The 15,150-nt window shown below is 37.2% G+C and overlaps 1 protein-coding gene across 20 annotated transcripts in view; it reads right to left on the reverse strand.

The window, feature by feature from the left end:
- ATP11B (ATPase phospholipid transporting 11B (putative)) overlaps nucleotides 1–15,150 on the reverse strand; it is a 265,918-nt gene that overhangs the window by 17,820 nt on the left and 232,948 nt on the right. For 13 of the 20 annotated variants that reach the window (XR_015274538.1, XR_015274534.1, XR_015274537.1 and 10 more), the window contains 14 exons: nucleotides 14,991–15,059; nucleotides 13,981–14,054; nucleotides 13,792–13,895; nucleotides 13,454–13,635; nucleotides 12,521–12,724; nucleotides 12,085–12,238; nucleotides 9,328–9,430; nucleotides 8,948–9,093; nucleotides 8,058–8,117; nucleotides 7,651–7,778; nucleotides 6,679–6,817; nucleotides 3,353–3,418; nucleotides 2,966–3,069; nucleotides 2,186–2,351 (listed from right to left, as the gene is read on the reverse strand). Coding sequence is in view for 15 of the 20 variants with exons in the window: in XM_086844011.1 (XP_086700137.1) it covers nucleotides 2,186–2,351; nucleotides 2,966–3,069; nucleotides 3,353–3,418; nucleotides 6,679–6,817; nucleotides 7,651–7,778; nucleotides 8,058–8,117; nucleotides 8,948–9,093; nucleotides 9,328–9,430; nucleotides 12,085–12,238; nucleotides 12,521–12,724; nucleotides 13,454–13,635; nucleotides 13,792–13,895; nucleotides 13,981–14,054; nucleotides 14,991–15,059 (1,699 nt within the window). In the remaining 5 variants the exon portion in view is untranslated. Of the gene's footprint in view, nucleotides 1–2,185; nucleotides 2,352–2,965; nucleotides 3,070–3,352; nucleotides 3,419–4,825; nucleotides 4,850–6,678; nucleotides 6,818–7,650; nucleotides 7,779–8,057; nucleotides 8,118–8,947; nucleotides 9,094–9,327; nucleotides 9,431–12,084; nucleotides 12,239–12,520; nucleotides 12,725–13,453; nucleotides 13,636–13,791; nucleotides 13,896–13,980; nucleotides 14,055–14,990; nucleotides 15,060–15,150 lie in introns of all 20 variants that reach the window. The other 7 variants (XR_015274535.1, XR_015274536.1, XM_086844003.1 and 4 more) reach the window with 1 other exon arrangement.

Here is a 15,150-nt window from a genome sequence, read left to right on the forward strand (position 1 = left end):
CATTTCAGGTACCTTGACTTTGCTGCATCAGGAATTAAGAATTTGCAGAGAGAAAGAATATTTTGGTAAACAGAGACCCTAGTGCTGACTCTGTCAAGTGCAAAGTAGAAAGCACATAAGGAAAAAGAAAAAAGATAACTAATAGAGATACACAAAGCAAAATCCCCATAGTCAGGAATTAAGCTATAGCCACAGGAAAGGTGTTAGATACTCATCAAGATTCCTTCTTAGAAATAAAAAGTCTTTCTCTATCCTTGACTGCACAGCTGTAATGGCATTAAAGTGAACCCAAAAATTCTTTAGAAAGGACTCCTAAAGCAAGAGAATGCAGCAGAAGTGTAATACAGGATCAAGGCAGGAAAATCCACGTGGCTTTTTAGGTTTTAATTCAAGCACTTCAAGAACATGAAAACCCTCAAGAACCACACCAATACTGTGCCAGACAGCAACAGGTGATGTACAGCAAGGAAGGAAAGAGAGTGTTTGATAAATATTGCTACTAGTTTTTGAGGGGAGAAAAAAAGACAGGTATCATTACCTACAGACACTCTAATCCAAGAAATGCAGTAATGGTGCAACCCAGAGCCTTACCAGGTCTATCTGAAAACTCTTATGAAAGCCAGTGGTTATTCACTTCGGATTTTAGCTATTAAATTTAAAGACAGGAAAAAGCAGCCAATATTCCAGTTTTGGAAAGGGACTAGTGGGATATTTTGGCTAGCAGTAAGCTTGTCAGCATGATGGCAAAAATGGTCCTAGGCAAATTAAGAGAACGTCTGACACGGATTTTTTTTTTAACACACAAATTAGAAGGATAATATAATTTAAGTAAATCCACGTGCACTTACATCAAAGTAATTACAAGGCTAGATGCTAAAGATACCAGCACTGATGCAGTGCAGTCAGGAGTTCTGCAGGCACAGAGCTCAGTGCCACCTGCATTAAGCAATTAGGAAACCACAAAATCGATCTGGCACACAGGTGGACAGAAAGCTGCTAAGAGGTTTCAGACCATTAAGTGTGCATGGGATGTCTCTGTCAGCTGGGTTTTTCATTCACTTTAAATATTTTTGGCCCTATGCTAATTGAGCTCTCATCAATGACCTGAAAGAAACCAACATCACCACCTGCAGATGTGTAGAAAGAAGATGCAGAAGATAACAGGTTACTGATGTATGTTATTCTGTAATCTGAATGTAGCTGGGGACTCATTATTTCCATAGTTGGCATAGAAGTCTGCTGTGCTGTAATATTGTGTCCACTGGTGAAATCTAAAATTCAAGATGAGGTTGAAGAAGGGTGAAAATTAAAGGAGAAACACAAGAATGATGAGAAGATTCTAAAACAACCTTCTTGACTAAGATGCAACTCCAATCTACCTATCAGTGCTAAAATTAACTTGATCACAAAGGTAACTGTGAATAAAACAAAAACTGTAATAGAAACCTAGTTTAGCAGAAGGAGTATAAGAAGACAAAACATTGAAAACTGAAACCAGAGAGGCAGTCACTATTAGAACAATAGGTCAGGATAATTTCTCCATAACTCTCTCTAAAAAGAAGAAAACACTCGGAGATAAGATATTTACCTTAAAAGACAGTCTAATCTCACCAGAATGATTTAAAGGGTTTTTTTGTAGACTGTATCAGGCAGAAGGGAGATTCCATTACCACAGCATAACTTTAGACCTTGTCTATGAATCTGTGAAACTGTCACGTGGGTAATTAGCTTGAATATAGAATCAACAACTGAATGCATAGCATCAGAAATGACTGATATTTAAAAAAATACTAATTTAAACAAATTTTACTGAAGTAATTTTTAAAATTATTGTTTCCATCATGTTTTACAAACTATTCAGTGCCAATCAGAGCAGTAGCTTCTAATACCTAGACAAAAAAGTAAGTTACCATCTATAAAACAGTATAAAAATGCACAGTATGATCCTTTCATACAGCTGCAAGGCGAGATGCAAAAGACTGAGTGATCCCTTCATAAATAATTCTATTCTTTTTATTACCAATTACTAAACATAAACATTACTGCCTTGTAAAATGGTGTCCTCACTTTTGTTATTTAAAATTAATAAGTGTATTTCAAAATGAGAACACTTTTCTACATTAAACATGACAGCAATGTAAGAGGGTAACGACTGGTCAAGATGGATACAAAAACATAACATTACCTGAGCTTTTTCAGTACTTGTTGGTTGCAGATGTCTGTACAGCACTTTCTTCACAACATCAATAAACAAACAAGCAACTACTATGAGGATTATGGCAAACCAAGCAGAACCACTTGACAACAGTTGAACAAATACAAAGTACATGTCCTGGGTATGTAAAAATGGCCTGAAAAGTTAAAAGAAGTGCAAATTACTAAAAAGAACTTTTAGGATCGAAAACACAGGCTGTCTCAAGTGTATCTTATTTTACATCAAGCAGAGAGACTCAGGATGCAGAGTCACAACTGCACCATGTGCATGTGAAGTCCAGCAACCTGTTAGACCTGACCTGCAAGTGAGCTCCAGGGAAAGAGGGTACTGAACTTTGGAGGAAAAAGTTATGATTTAGTTTTAAATTGTGTTGCAGATCTATCTCTCCAGACTCCAAACCACAGGCAAAAATACTTCAGTTTACTGATTCAAACCCCAGCATCCTAATTTCTGTTGCAATCATTTATCTATTACATAGCACCTCTGGGAACCTATTTACTTCTTAAAAATGCCTTTATAGTTACAGGCTGCCAGAGACAGGTACTGTGTGTCCTTGAGAACAGGACAGCATAGCAGCACTTCTGAAATTTTTCAAAGAATCACCAAAAGCAAGTGGCCAGTCTAGATTTAAAACTTTTTTTTTTTCACAAACCTGTCACAAAATTCAGAGCTAGAGAGTAGAACATAATATTTCAGTGTTTTTTTTAGCTTCATCGATATTACATGTGATAAAGGGGGAGAAGCACTTACCAGATAATTCCCCCATAAAACAAGGAGAATATGAAATAAAAGACAATGGATCCCCAAGTAACAAAATGGTTTATCCATGTCCAGAAGTGAGTTTCTAGTGCCATCTAAAACAGAAATAACTTCGGTGAGTTTCTGTTTACCATCCACTTCACAGAAAATGATAAATACCAGTCAGAACACACTTATGAACTTCCAACCCAAACACTAAATACTGTTGTAACACACAAAAACTAGAGAAAAATTTCAACCACTCTTGAAACTAAACATAAAAGTCACTTATCTGGAACCTTCAAGAATCAGTAACGTTGGAATAAGTTTTAAATTACTGCTTTATTACACATTTGCCTATACATCCAAACTCAGAGAGTAGACAGAGTGATATCATACCTTCATCGTAACAGTTATAACCATAACGGTGAAGACCAAAGTACCAAATGTCCAGTTCCCAAACATCTAAGAAAATGGCAAGGCAAAAATCATGGAAGAAAAAAAACATCAGTTAAGAGCATTCACAGTAAGTTAGATTCTTCTCAAGTCAGCTACACTAAAGAAATAAGACATAAGCTTGTGACAAGTAATCATCATGAAAAAAAGCAAGGAGGATACAACACAAACTACTAGAAATAATACAGCTTATGATAAGAGCAAAATTAACAACCCACAAATTATCTTTCTTCTTGGTTCAAAACAAATCACCACAAAGGCTAAATGAAATATGAAAAAAAAGACCAAAACAGTAATATGAAATGATAGGAAAATAAAGATACCAGTTTGATCAATTAATTCTAAGCGTCCAATAGAAAGGAAATACTGGGTGGAAGGTATTCACTTTAAGTGTAAAACCCTTTTGAGTTTAAACACTTCCAGATAATTTTAAACATGCAGCATCAGATGAAGGTTCACTTTTAACCCCAAGCACAATTCTACAATTCAAAAATAATGGTGCCGTTGTATTTTACAAAGAAAATTCTAAGGAAAAGACACTTTGTTTCACGGCTAATAAACACAAAATTTAGCTCTAATTCTGAAACACTGAAATCTGTTACTTTTGTATTCTCTTGTGCACAAAAATTAAACTATCAAAACTCTGAACAAGGTCTACAACAATAAAATCTCAGCTCTGACAACCAAGCAGGGATGCTGAGGTTGTATCTATCTACACACATGCTACTCAGGGCTGCCATTCTACACCAGGTCCAGCCTGGAATTGGTTGGGGGATCACAGGGAAGATGTTGCTGTTTCACAGCTGGTTTTGCCACTGACAAACTGAACAATGACCAAATCCTCAACTCTGCATTTACTGATAGCAGACTAAGCAAGCAAGGAAGAAGGTACCACATGCAGACAGGCAACCAGGGTCATCCTAGAGCTGATGTGTCAGTACGGCAGGGGCACGGAACTGGGATTCACACAGTTGTAGTTCTTGTTGCAGAGCTCTGACAAAAACATCCCAACAGCCTGAGGACAGATCTCACAACTGCTTCTCTCATCTATACACAAGGTACAAAACTGAAGCAGCCATGAGTCTGGATTTACTGATAATTTTAAAGATCTTTGTGATAACATGTCTTCTTGAAGCCTGAGATTTACTGTAATGGTTAACAAATAATGCGTTTGTTGTTAACTGCTGCAACGTTCATCTTCAAAGTAAAATTAAACAACTTCTCCTGAGTGACCTGTGAAAGAAAGTGTCTTTGCTAACACTGCCCTCAATGGTCACAGAGTTAGAATGCAAAACACGAACAGGTTCTTGCCACCATTTTATTTTTGAACACATTTACACTGTGGATGCTGCATCCCTTAATCCTATGAAGTAACAGATACAATATTTTGTATCTCCTCCTCTTCTAAACTCTTACCATTTGCCTGTTAGGTTTCAATATCTGACGACATGCACAGCATGAAAAAGGGGGGAGAAAAAAGAACTAAAAGATCAAGTAGTTGCACAATGTGTTGAGGTAAGCCTAACAAAGCACGAGTATTAACAAAATTATTTACAATCTCCTCTATTCTGCTGTGCTCTGAACTGAGAACTTGGAATGGAAACATGAGGCCTTGCACTAACACTACCCTGTGCCACAGATCTGTACAGGTGCTCACTTCTTGAGGATTTAGTAAGAAAGCACTTCAGCAGTGCACAAAATCCTTTTGCCCTTAATCTTGGCTTTTCCAGGCACACGTTAAATTTTGCAAGAAACTATGCGATGCAGGTATTTCACTGCAACACAGTTCTACCAGTTCTAATCGTCATCTTTTATCAAACAAAAAGAGGCAGAGTTACTAAAACCCAGAAAAGTCTTAGAATTTATTTGAAGCCATGTCATGTAAGAAGCTAAAGGGCAGCTGCCAATTCCCCAAACCAAACAGCTGTTACTAAATACAAAGGAAGTTTCTTCCTGCCCTGTGGGCATTTACTAAGCAATTTTGAAGCGAGATGCTTTGACAACTGAAGATGGATGCACCACACACACTGATTCATAGTCTAAAATTACCTCATTACAAGAGTCCTGAAGGACCTATACCAGCTCACAAGCATTTCAAATCCCACAGCTTGTAACAAACAACAAGAGAGGACACACTCATGCCTCAGCTGGAAAGAGACATTTTAATCTAAAGCACAACTATTTTAACATTCTTATCAAACACCTGACGATGGAATGGGTGCTCCAGGTGGCTGCACCACTCCCCCTTCACTGCTCCTCATCAGCAGGGACAGACGCTGCCAACCACCAGCTCTGCCTGCAGCCCCTCAGGACCCTTCTGTTCACTGTCTGTACATCACTGCACTCCTGACTAAACTTCCTGAGCTCACGCCCACTCCCTGGCACCAGGTGACACTGAGAATTCAGCAGGATGCTGCTTTTGTCCCTTGTGCCACAGCTTGCAACTCTGCCAAGCACTATGAGAATTGCCAAGTCCTTCATGCCAGTATTAAGAATGGCGTAATGAGAAGGAAATGTATTTTTCCATTACTACCCACATTTAACGAGGGAAAAATCAGTATCTAATTGTTCTAAACCAAGTTAACTAACTCAGAACCTGGGGGAATAAGGAAACAGACTTGTAATGGTTTCATTCAAGCTTTAGAGTTTTTTTGTAAATGGCTCTTCCTGTGAACTTTTAACATCTTTAAAATAGAAAGTGTCAAATTAGTGTACAATGATTTCATTAAGTTATGGCCTTAAAAACATCTATTGAATATAAAGCACAATTTAAAAGCAGCTTGCACCACTAAATGTAAAAAAATTAGAGTAATTAAAATAAAATATCTTCAGAAGAAGCTTTAAGACTTTTGTCAACTTTCAGCCTAACTTTGTAACAGTTACTGAAGAGAAGCCATTGCTTGACATTGCAATTAAGTCCAATTCGAAATGAGTTTCCAATGAATAAATATAAATTCTCATTTGCTGACATTATGAAATAGGATTTTGACCAAAAAAAGTTTACAAAATACAACAAAGTTCAAGACAACCATGATACATCTATTATCTTGAAAGATATGTTCTCCAGGGACATATGCTTTCTGACAAGACCTTACAATTTCCATGCTAAGAAATGTTACTCTTGGGAGCACACACAAATACCGACAAAGAATCTTTGATAATTGTAGTTCATTAAAACAACATTTTTTGGACACAGAAGGATTTTCAAAAAAAGCATTAAGAAAAAATGCCAAAATTACAGTGATAGGATAATACTTATGATATTGTACCTGGCCATTTCCCAGCAGAGAAGTGTCTTCTCCCATTAGAAGATACGAGCCATAAAAGAAAACAAATGCATGAAAGAAGCCCAAGATGGTCCAGTAAAGAAATGGTTTAAACCCCAGATGGGCATTTTTACTGATGTCTCTGCAGAAATAAAACAGATTTTGGATTTCATACTGTCCATAACCATCAGTTGTCCACACTGCATGACTGCTACTGCTTTGAATAAATGAAACTTTCTAGTGCACCAAGACACATTTAACAAATGCTGACATATGAAAAAGATACATAAATCATGGGCAAAAAAAGAACTCTGAGCTCTCATGATTTGGCTCTGCTTTAAGAAGTGGTCACCAATGGCCAGGGTCTTGGGTCAAATTCAGAATAGCACAAACTAGAATTCTGATCCCTGGAGGTGGAACTGCAATAGGAAGTAAAAGCCAGATCTCCTGATACTTACCCCTTGCTCTGTTTCAAAGACCTTTACAAAAAAAAGAAACATCTGAGACACATCTCTTTTTACAAAAATACCTACTTTTTTCTCCACAAAGTAGTATGCAGTGCAACATGCTACCACTGGGAGGACATCTAATTCTACAGGAAATCACTCCTCCTTTTAGTAAAAGATTTTTTTGGTGATTCCCCTAACCATGGTGTCCTAGTTTTTCATTCTCTCATTCTCCTGTCTGAGTGGTTTTCACCTCCTACATGTAATGGAGAAGAAGGCTGCCAATCATATAAGCTGACCAAGTGCTCAGTGCTCTTCACTTGTAACATGGTTGACATAAAAGGACACTTCTTTTAAAAGACTTCTTTCAATTAACTTTTAGGATGAGAACTATGTAGCTTCAACTCTTCCTCATCGAGATAGTTACTAAAAAAGCCTAAATTGCAGTTAATTACTGTACAAATGCCTAATAGCAAGTTCAGAGTTGTGCAGATGTGCCCCTGTGGGGATTGATGCAGGACATACATACCTGTAGAGCACAGGTTTACTCTGCAATACATGCGGGTGCACATGCTGCTCAAAAAGACTGTAGATGAGGACAGGCAGGGAAGTGAAACAAATATTGTACAAAGTCAGGTATACACTGTCATAGAGCGTCTGCAAAGGAAAGCAAAAAGCATTTTATGCCTTGGAATTTATGAAGATTTATTAGCACACTTAGAGCAGTAATGATTGATGAGTTACGTGAATTTGCTAGCTAGGAAAACAACTGCACTCACACAAGAATCCAATAACATCAGCTATCAAATACAGAAAATGAAGCTGGGTATTTGCTAAGTGTAACATCTCTGCCACTCCTTGAGTCACCCTTTCCAATTTTCTTAATTATGGACCTCAAGTGTTTCACCGACAAGATGTCAGGCATGCAATACTTACTTGTTGTGAAAACAAACAGAAGAACTGATATAAAAATTGTGGTGTAATAAAGCACACATTCTGAAATAGAGAGAAGTGAAGGAAATAGTTAATCCTTAGTACATGTATCATAGCCCTAGCAGAAACTGCTAACTCTTACAAGCTGGTAAAAACACACAGGGAGATCACAAAGCATTTCATCATTTTACTTGGCAAAATAAAGCAAGATGCTTTGCCTGAGAGGGTATTTTGTTTGTCCTTTGGGACAATGAACCTGAAAAGTATGAACTTAACTATATGTGCTTGATGAGCACATCTTAACTACAGTAGTCTAAGTACTATTTAAGTAGAAGAAACCTATTCATGTTCCCCTTCAGTTTCTTCTTAAGAATCTCTTTGCAGACTAGATTCCACATTTTATTTGAGAAATTCACACGTGCCCTGCTCACGTGAGTTTGCTGCATAGAAGCAAACAAAGCATAACCCAAAATATAACACAATGCTATTGCCTTTAAATGAAAGAAAATAATTTCAAGAGGAATTTGGGAGCCAAAGCTGAAATCCCAGATAAAATTCAACGAAAGTGAGTTGTGAAAACATGTAAAGTATGTCAAAAACATGAACAAGTAAAAAAAAAACAACCAAAAGCATCCCAAACAAACAAACAAAAACCCCGCCTTGAGAAAACAAACACATCAGCCTCTCAGCCTAGAGAAACTGACTGCAATGAGTATTCAAAGCCTATTTCTAGGTGGAAAGACTAAACAAATTTCACAATTAAACTACTGCATTTGGTTGTAAAATATAAAATAAGAAAGCCCAGAAAACATGTTTAAACAGAGATATTTAACCTGATCCCAATGAATATCTCAGATCTGAAACAAATTTCTTGCTGGAAAAAAAAAACTCACCTTATAAAAAAAGTACTGTACAAGGGTTGCTATTCTAATATAGTAAAAGTGCCCATGAACAAAAAGCAACTTGGAGAGGAATTTAAACCGTGCTATTGCATAGTCACTGTTTCTTACAGCTTGCCTTCCTTCCTTGCCCATGATTCCTGTAATGTTTGAGAAACAAAATACAAAACAGGTTAAGTATGAAGTTTAAAAACCCAACAACATTCATCTGAAGCTACAGTTCTGTTTTCCTGCACTTCAGCACAGTAAGGACTTTAGCAGCTTTCTGTTGCAAAGAAAGATATTATTCCTCACAATTACAACTAAAAGAAGCTGCTCATCTGCTGCTGATTCAAATAAAGAAGCCCCAATTGCTCGAGACAGAAGGAAGTTACCTATGCCAACATGTGCCTCCTGGATCATGCTCACATCATTAGCACCATCTCCGATCGCCAGCGTTATGGGCTTCTCTGGAGAGGTTTTTAACAGTCGAACCACCTGGAAAAAGAAAATTAAACACTTTTAGATTAGGCAGTGTACCTACAAACCATGTCACCAATTCCCAACTGTCTCAGTTAGCTGCCTAGATACTAGATACTAACTGCTGTAGATATAATTAATATGTTTTATGAACATCCATGTTTGGGTAAAATACAGCTACGGCCAATCACATACATACATTAATTCCTTCTTTAGAAAAGCTGCCTGTTTTGGAGCACAAATCTGATTTAAATATTATATTTGCCTTGAGTCTATTTTCCTGTTCTTATTTCAATCTTTTTCAGCTCTTAGTTTGGTGTTTTATCATACAAAACAAGGTCAAGTCAAATAAAATTTGGAACTGAAAATTTACTTATGGAGTAATACAGATTTAGTGCCCTTTAATAACCCAGATTCTTCTTTGTATTTGTAATACAAAGGTGAAAGAAGAATTTGAAAGAGCAGATGCATTAGCTAAAAGAGCATATGCTGTTATTAAGGAAAATAGTTTCTTTCTAAAGCAACTTCATTATCACTGAGGGTTATTCTCAACTGACAAAGAAACAAAAGAAGATATGACAGAATGGGGGAAAAAATTATTGATATGCAAGGCCCTAAAATACTCAAAAGAGGAGCAGTGATATCAGATCTTCAATGTAAGTGTCAATAATACTCTAAATACAGAGGAGTTAGTTAGATGAGACTTTTGGTTAAAGAGAATTAGTGATTCATTAACCTCCCACAGACCTCTAGCTTAAGGTAGAACTTCACTAATTCAGTTATAAATGGGCTGCAGGTGAAGATATGAATGCAAATCTCAAGAGGTTTTCCAAAACCAAGAAAATAAGTATGTATGAAAAAACATTTTCCCCCTCAAGTTCCAGAAACCCCAAAGTGCAAATATCAACAGAGCAACTGCATGAGTTTAAGTAGACACAAAAAAACTGTACTGGAGTAATTGGGTTGTAGCTGGCAGTGTCTGGGCATTGATTCACGGGAGTGGGAATTCACTTCACATGAGGAACACAACAGTGATTAAACACAGTCCACAGCTCAGAGAAATCCACCTGGTTGTGGGAATACATTCCCTAATTGCAAGCATTAATATTCAAGTTTAAAGGTTCCCCATTCCTAAGGGGTAATTTTTTCAAGTACATTTAGCATTAGATCCTAGGAAGCAGCCTTAGAGAGGTAACAAGGCTGCAGGATGTCACCCAGATCAGTCCTCTTGAGATGCCCAAGGCCTGTGTAATTTGGACAGACATACATCTATGTGAAAAGGTCAAGACAAATCCTCTGGCAAATTTTAACAGCAGCCATCAGCAGCAGCTCCAAATGACTGACATGATGATGTTTAAAAAAAGTTTTGAGTCATAAAACATACCAAAATTAGTAGTGAGACCGCTAACCATACATTAACATGTATTATAATTAAAGATGCAGAGACATTAAGCTGAGTTCCAGCTTAATCTTGGAATAAGCTTCACAAAAAGGTTGCCTACAGCAAAAAATAATGTGCAAGACTAGACTAAACTGCTCTGCACTTCCTTCCCTACCCCTCATGTTTTATGGCATTTGTCTTGGTGATTTATATACTTCAATGTTTGAAATTAAAAATTCACTGTAATCAAAATTACATTTTACTGTACATCATAACTCAAGACAGAAAATAATCTCCATTATTTGCTGGTGAGGAGAGGAATTAAGGAAAGCAGTACAAAACATTATAAATCAAGTTAAATGACAAAATAAGAACAAGGACACAACACTGACAAATAACTGTACCTTAAACAGAGAGGATGACAAAAATTCCAGCTAAAAGAATGTAAAGAGTGGACATATCCAACAGACTGGTTTACTCAGTTTAGCTGCAACTGCCTTTCATTTTACTGAAACTAATACTATACCAGGTGAGCAGTTCTATACTGAAGTGATTCTAAAGACTGCATGAGAACTCTGGAAGGAAGAGTGACCTCCAAACAGGTCACTCCTGTTACAGCAGAACAGCCTGCCTCTTGAACATGTAACACCTCACAGAAGGGTTTCCTAGTGCTTTAAGATAAAGAGATACCTTTACATGAAGAGAAAATTTCAAAAGGAAAGAATATAGTCCTTCAGAACTTAGCTTTCTGGAGTAAAAAAAACCAAACCAGAACACAAAATTTGAATGTGAATCTTATCCAACATGTATTTGAGTAGAATTCAGTACATGTGAAGGAAAAATGATATTAGAAGACAGTATTAAGGCAAACCTTTCCTGGAGACTAGGCCTTAGCTTTCCTTCCCTTTTACTTCCTCAAACTTGGGTATTTTTAAAGTATTTCTTCTTACAGGTTCATGAACTTTCAATTTAGTTTTTTTGGTTTGGAGAAGTGACAGAGAAGCTAAGGCAAAAGTATACAGGGGATGGGAAGAGCTGCTGCCTTACTGCACACTCAAGAGGCAGAATAAAGATGAGCTTGGTGGTAGTATTCTGATTTCTCTATCCACTTTCAAACTTTTAAACACACATGTAGAAACTTCTGAGCAAACTACTCTAGATCTGAATTTAACAAGGATTTGGAGGTCACAAAAAGGGTCAGACAAACAAACAAAGCAATTTCAGAAATCCTTGCCTCCACAAAGCATGGTAAAAATACTGCAAAGGAAATCCTGACTATATTCTCACTTACCTTTGCTTTCTGAAGGGGTGCCATGCGACAGCACAACACTGCAGAACAGTTTTTGCAAACTTCCATGAACAGTTTTTCATGTTCCCTGAGTGCAAGAGAGAGGCTGGTCCCATCCACAACCAGTCCATGCTGGATAACATGGTCTTCCTTTATTCTATTTGGGGACAAAAATGCTGACTTTGTACCAGTGTTAACAGTAAAACTCCAATTTTGCTATAAACCATATTGTTTGTCTGTTGACCAGACAATAAGCAAAGGAATTAATCTGCCAGACAGACTACTTCTTCCAGTCTGCTATGATATTAATAAATAATTCTTTTAAAAAAGACAACTTCTTTGTTTGGCATGTGCTTTGAAGAGCCTGCCATAAAATTTAAAAATGAAAACAATCCAAGCTAAGATCGTTACTGAGATAGTAACATCTCAGGTATTTTACCTCTTGGCTAGCTGCCTCAGCTGTTCTGCACAGGTACTGTCTGACTTGTGCTGCACAAGCTCAAGGATGTTCATGGTTCTGTGAAAGTGTCCACAAGATAAACTGACACTAACAGCTGTTTCGTGCTTGTCTCCAGTGAGCACCCACACTTTGATACCAGCCAGCCTAAGGGCTTCTATAGTTTCTTGGACTTTCTCCTGCAGTCTAGAGAAACAAGAAAAACCTTAAATAACCAACTGAACACTTAACAAACAAAAGAGCTCATACTGTAACTCCAAGTTACCACTATAACCCCACTGTTATGGTGAGTTAAATCTGCCTTTCCATTTTTACATATATTTTCAGAGAATCATAGTCTGGCAGATGATATACTGTTACCAGCAACAAAACAAAGGCCTTGATAAAACAAAAAACAAACCTCAATCCTGCTAAGGGATCAAAAATTTGTAATAAGCATATCTTGATTTAAAACAGGCACCATCACTGCATCTGAGAAGCTTTAAAACAGTCTGCAATAATTCCTGGCTACTGTGGTGCATGAAAAGCTTCTTGTGCCCCATGTGCTCACTTCAGTGTACAACACACCCTGTGACCTACAGAGCACAAGCAGAAGCAGAATGCTTTCCAAAGGAGCTGTGTGTAGAAGCTTTCCCAAGGAACTTGCTGTTGCAGTAAATATTTGCTGCAACTATTCCACTTCACATACATGAAATCTCTCCTGATGAAACACACTGTACGTCACTGCTATTAAGACAGAATCACTTGGTACAAGTTTTGTTTTGAACGTGCCTCAACCCAAAGGAAAATGTACTAAACTAAAAAATAGCACAGAACTTTTGGTCATAGTGGGAGAGCTTTTCACACTTCATATTTCAAGTATAAATCCTAAACTCGCTGGGTTTGAGCATAGATAGCAGTAACTCCATGGCATACTTGTCTTCTACTCCTGTAGCCCCAAGTAATTCCAGATCCCTTTCTATGAAGTTGAACACATCTGCTAATCTCTCTTCCCGCTGCTGTAAGGCAGTCCTGGCCTCATGAAGGCGTTTGCCAATTTCTTGGTACTCCTCAGGTGTGAATCTTCTGTAGGCCACACACAAAGTTCTTAGGCCTTTCTGTGAGAAAATAAAAGACTACATTCAGAGTAGATACAATGCTGATCCAACAAGAAGGTGTCACCAGTAATTTTTTCACTTCAAGTCACAATGTATACTGCATGAATTTTCTTCTGATCAGCTGAGGCTGGGAGCTGGGCAAGCATATACACTTACCAAAGCAAATTCATCCACATGTATCCTTGTTTTATCTATTTCTCCACTCTTACTACGAGGAAGAATGGAAGATTCTGCTCCCTTTGTGAATAAAAGCTTCTCCCCTGGAAAGTCAAATAGAACTGAAATTAAAAATAATGCAGTTTAAGAAGTTCCCAAGTGCTGCTAGTGCAATTTCTGATCACCCACCTGAGGGACTCTCTACAATGACACTCATTCGTCTGCGATTTGGATCAAACTCCAAAACATGAAGCAATTTATACCTGCATTTTGTGTTTTAAAAGGGGACAGGAAGAAAACATTTTTAGAAATAAATTTCCAAAGACAATTACTTATAAATAGACTCTTACACCACAGACCTTTCCTCAAAGTGTCATTTTGGTATAGAAACTCCAAAAGCAATGCTACTACTGCTGAACAACAATCACTCTTCATTGTTTTTCATCAATTTATATATGCTTAATTCCATTCTGTATGAATGAAAGGTTCTTCTACCAACAGAAATAGCTTTCTGAATACTAACTTGACATTTGGCGATTACAAGCAGCTCCTATCTATTTTTTCATCCTTCTGTCATTACTTTAAGTATAACTTTGAAAAGTATGTTTCTTTTCTGACAAATTTGTAAAAAATCTAGACTGTCAAACAAGTGTGTGTGCCCTGGTAAGTGGATGAGTTTTTGTTATGTTACCACTAGCTTACAAAATTAATTTTAGACATTTAAATTTAAAGTACTGCCAACTAGCTGACACAGATCAAATGAGTAAAAGGAGCTATGGCGTACTGCAGATGTACAGTTATTAATAATTTGTACTCATTTTGGGAAAGTTTAAAATATCTAATTAGATTATGCACAGATGAGACTGATTCTGGGAATTTCTAGAGCTGAAACAAGACTTGAATATAAAATTCTGTTTTCCAACTGCTACAGTCTCTACCTTTGAGGAATGGGAAAAGATACAAACTGTTACAACACACACCTACACAGAGTAACTCACACAAAATTCTTGCATCTCAGCTACAATTGGTAAGGAATAAGATGCAAGCTGTCTTGAAGACATCAAGGGAAAAGCATTAAACAGAGCACGCTGTGGAAAGGCAAGGTTTGCTTATGAACAGAGAGGATTAAGAGAAGAACATTTCATTAATCTTCACTACTGTTCTGTCCTTCAAAATAATCAAGTAAAAAAAACAAATACCTCTCTGGTTTTCCAAGACTTTTTACTTCCATAATGTCTCCACTAATTCCAGTAAATACTACTCCAACCCTAAAAATAAAGAAAATGTACATTTAATTATCACTTTAGACAAAATGCCTATTAATGGAGGGAAGAGAAGATGGCAGGGAAGAAAAGGAGA

The sequence above is a fragment of the Cyanistes caeruleus genome, chromosome 10 (assembly GCF_971803275.1).
Source record: "Cyanistes caeruleus chromosome 10, bCyaCae1.hap1.1, whole genome shotgun sequence".
Lineage (NCBI taxonomy): Eukaryota > Metazoa > Chordata > Aves > Passeriformes > Paridae > Cyanistes > Cyanistes caeruleus.